The following is a 3,444-nucleotide window of genomic DNA, read 5'->3' on the forward strand; positions in this document are numbered from 1 at the left end:
TTTAGTAGAGACAGGGTTTCACAATGTTGCCCAGGCTGGTCTCAAACTCCTGAGCTGAAGCAATCTGCCCACCTCGGCCTCCCAAATGCTGGGATTACAGGTGTGAGCTACCGTGCCTGGCAGGTAAGATTTTTTTTTTAACACTGGTGTGAGGTGTTACAAAGGATTATAAAGAGGTACCTGGCCTGGGCTGAATTATAGATGCGGTTGTGATAGTGTTACTCAAGGGCACAATTAATATTACTATTACTATTGGTGGTGCTTGCTACAAAGACTCAGTTTTATTCGTAGACGCTTAATATCATGGGTTGTCAAATCATGCTTCCAATTTGCAGTACATCACTCATTTCAAGGTAATGACTCACACATACAATTTTCAAACAAAAATGTAATATTTACTTGCCCCATGATGGTTATCTTCTCAACTTTTTTCTTAATTTATAAAAGCACCAGCTGACCCCAAATCATCTACCAATGTAAGGCCTTTTAATGTAAGCAGTAAAGGAATACTGTCCTCTGAATGCAGTGTTGGCTAACACTACTGACCCACGCAAGGCATTGATTTGTAGTTGTTTTTCCATCGGAGTGATGGATTTGAGCTCAGCTACTCGCGGTGTCTACTAGGTCCCCCTGGTGACCAAACAGTACACTTAGGCAGTAGTAGGGTTCCAAGACTAGACTGGCAGCGGAACAGAGGGTGGAACGGGAAATCATGAAAAATTAACACGCGAACAGTACACACGACATGACTGAAAATTACGTTTGCATTGCTGGGGTATTTGGGATCAGAAGACCAGCCACCAGCCCCTTTCCTTTAAAAAAGCAAACACCCAGCCGCCTGGTTCAGGCTTACCGATCTCCACCTCCCATTTAAATCCTGGGTGTGATGGAAAGACCCAACCAAGGGGCTCGGCGCTGCTTTTTGGGGTCTGGGGAAACACTGGTGTGACAAATTGTCATAATTTTCTAAGATACGGAGGAATGCTACACCACCTTTTCTACCCCCGACTTAAGACCCAAGACACGGAGTCAAAAGCAGCCGACCTGCGGGGGCGCACGGGGGAGGAGGGAAAGCCCCGAAACGACCAGGGAGAAGGCGGCCCGTCGAGCTCCGCCTGGAAGGGCGCAGGGCTGCGGGCAGCACCCGGAGCGCGGGGGTCGTACCCGGGTCACGTCTCGGGGCTCTCAGGGTGAGAGGGCAAACCCAGGCGGGACGACCCGGGCCCTGGACCCTGGCCCTGAAGCTGGGCTGGCCGCGGCGCGGGAGGCACAAGGGCCGCGGTGGGGGGCGTCGGCAGCGCAACCGAGGCGGCTGGGGAGGGCGCGCCGCCAGGTGCCGGACGGCAGGGGGCAGCGGGGTTCGGGCGGGCGCAGACCCAGAGAGGGAGGAGGGGAGCGGGCAAGTCCCGCGCGGCGCGGCAGAGCGCGCGGCCGGGTGCTCCCGCAGCGGGTGGCGGGGGTGCCGCCAGCCTACCTGGAGGTAATAGGGTTTCCTTAGCCAGGCCCCCGGACAGAGACTCCTCGCCATGGTAATCACACATCGCCCCGCCGCGCTGCAGTCAGAGGCGGACCCGAGCGCTGGCGACCGGGCTCCCCGCCTCCCCCCGCCTCCCCGCCCCCTACCGGGCCGGGCCCGCCCACTCCCCCGCCCCCGCCGCGGCGCGCGCCGCGCTTCCCTCGGCCCAGCTGCAGTAACTGCAGCTGGCGGCCCGAGGCCCGGCCTCCTGCCCTGTGCGCCTGGCAGCCGCGGCTGTCAGAGCCGCTGCCGCCGACTCCGCCATAAAGGGGAGTCACACCTCGCCTCCGCCGACACAAATCGACTGCGCCTGGAGCTTAAAGGGGAGGCGCGCGGAGGCGGGAGGGGGTGTCGCGGAAGCTGGGGTGTTGCACGCTCCGCGCGGATTGGGGCGTGCGCCTCGCAGGCTGGTGCTGCGACCCCCGGACCACGCTGGCCTGGCTGCGTGCTCCGGCTTCCGGCTCCCCGCGCTGCGCCCGGCTGCGCGTCCCGCCACCCCGCCCCGGCAGCACCAACGCTCCCCAAGGACTCTGCTCCTGGAGTCAAGACGTGTCTGGATGGGTCGTTTCGAAATTCAAGGGAAGCTTGGGGCTCCTTTCCTGGGGACTGGCTTGTCCTCCCTCGCTCTTGGTGGCGGTCGGGGGATAGGGGTGTCTGCAGCTGCTGGAGACGCAGACCCGGGCATCGCCTCAGGTCTGGGCTCTGCGCCGAACTCAGTGCCTCTCTGCCCTCCTCCAGTTGGCCTCCAACGGCCTTCAACTTTTCGAAAAACGTACTTTAAAAAAATTCCGACTTTTTTGGTTTGTATTGTTTTTAAGACTGCTTCAGATTTTTCCTGGCCCCACCCAGGAACACTGATTTCAAAAGAAAAAACAAACAAACAAACAAACGCACAGAATTAAATACAGTCCTGAAGGCAGGGAGCCTGGACTTGGCCTGCTACTTAATTAAGGCTACAAAACACAGGGTGTGGTGTCTTTCTTTTGACAATGAGTTCCAAATAAGGGAAAAAAAAAGAGCCACCCTAGTGGGAGAACAGCTGTTGATCCAAGTGACTTGTAATGGGAGAAGTTTTTTTTTTTTTGGCTTCTTTTTACCCCACCTACCATGTTTTCGCGTGATGCTAACAAAGTTTAGGTGGCGGGTTAGAGCTCATTCAGGCCTATTGCTCTGAGAAGTGGTTTCCCCAGAAGCAAACCATTACTCATTCTCACTTGGTTTTTACGTAAGCCTTGTTCAGGTACCTTGTTTCTGAAGAGTACCTTCACGCCTGCCCCTTCCCTCAACCCAAATACACAGTTTTTAAACCTCGGTGATTTTTTTTATGGTGGTGGTTCTTTCTGAGAGGGGTCTTACCATGTTGCCTAGGCTGGACTCAAACTCCTGAGCTGAAGCCATCCTCCTGTATTGCTAGGACTACAGCTACTTGGTCTTATTTTATTGCTTTCAGATAAACCAATTTTTCCTTGATTTTGTTTGGGTTAAGAGACGGTAATTTCTGAATAAGGTAAGGATGGATCCTAGTGGTTTCATTCATTCATTTAATAAAGATTTATGGGTACCCAGGCACTATTCAAGTTGTTTGTTCAACGAATGGACAAAACAGACACAAATCCATGCTCTTGTGGATATTAGAGGTGCAATAAATAATAAATGTAATCAATAAAATCAAATAAGGTAAGAATGCTAATAAAGGTTATGGGGGAAACAGCAAGGGAAATGGGGAAGACTACAAGTAGAGGAATTTTGAGGCAAAAAAGGAGTTCGGTTTTGGACATGTTACATTTTAAAGTATCTATTAGAAATTGAAGTGATCGGCCGGGCGCGGTGGCTCAAGCCTGTAATCCCAGCACTTTGGGAGGCCGAGGCAGGTGGATCACGAGGTCAAGAGATCGAGACCATCCTGGTCAACATGGTGAAACCCCGTC

At 53.8% G+C, this 3,444-nt stretch overlaps 1 protein-coding gene across 1 annotated transcript in view; it reads right to left on the reverse strand.

Annotated features, from left to right (window-relative positions):
- Window positions 1–1,754, reverse strand: part of DIPK1A (divergent protein kinase domain 1A) — a 124,257-nt gene extending 122,503 nt beyond the window's left edge. Inside the window, exon 1 of the mRNA XM_017544171.2 lies at window positions 1,475–1,754. Coding sequence (XP_017399660.1) covers window positions 1,475–1,528 — 54 coding nt within the window. The 5' untranslated portion in view covers window positions 1,529–1,754. The remainder of the gene's footprint in view (window positions 1–1,474) is intronic.
- Window positions 1,755–3,444: the final 1,690 nt, after the last annotated feature.

This window comes from Cebus imitator, unplaced genomic scaffold (genome assembly GCF_001604975.1).
Source record: "Cebus imitator isolate Cc_AM_T3 unplaced genomic scaffold, Cebus_imitator-1.0 Scaffold166, whole genome shotgun sequence".
Taxonomy (NCBI): Eukaryota; Metazoa; Chordata; class Mammalia; order Primates; family Cebidae; genus Cebus; species Cebus imitator.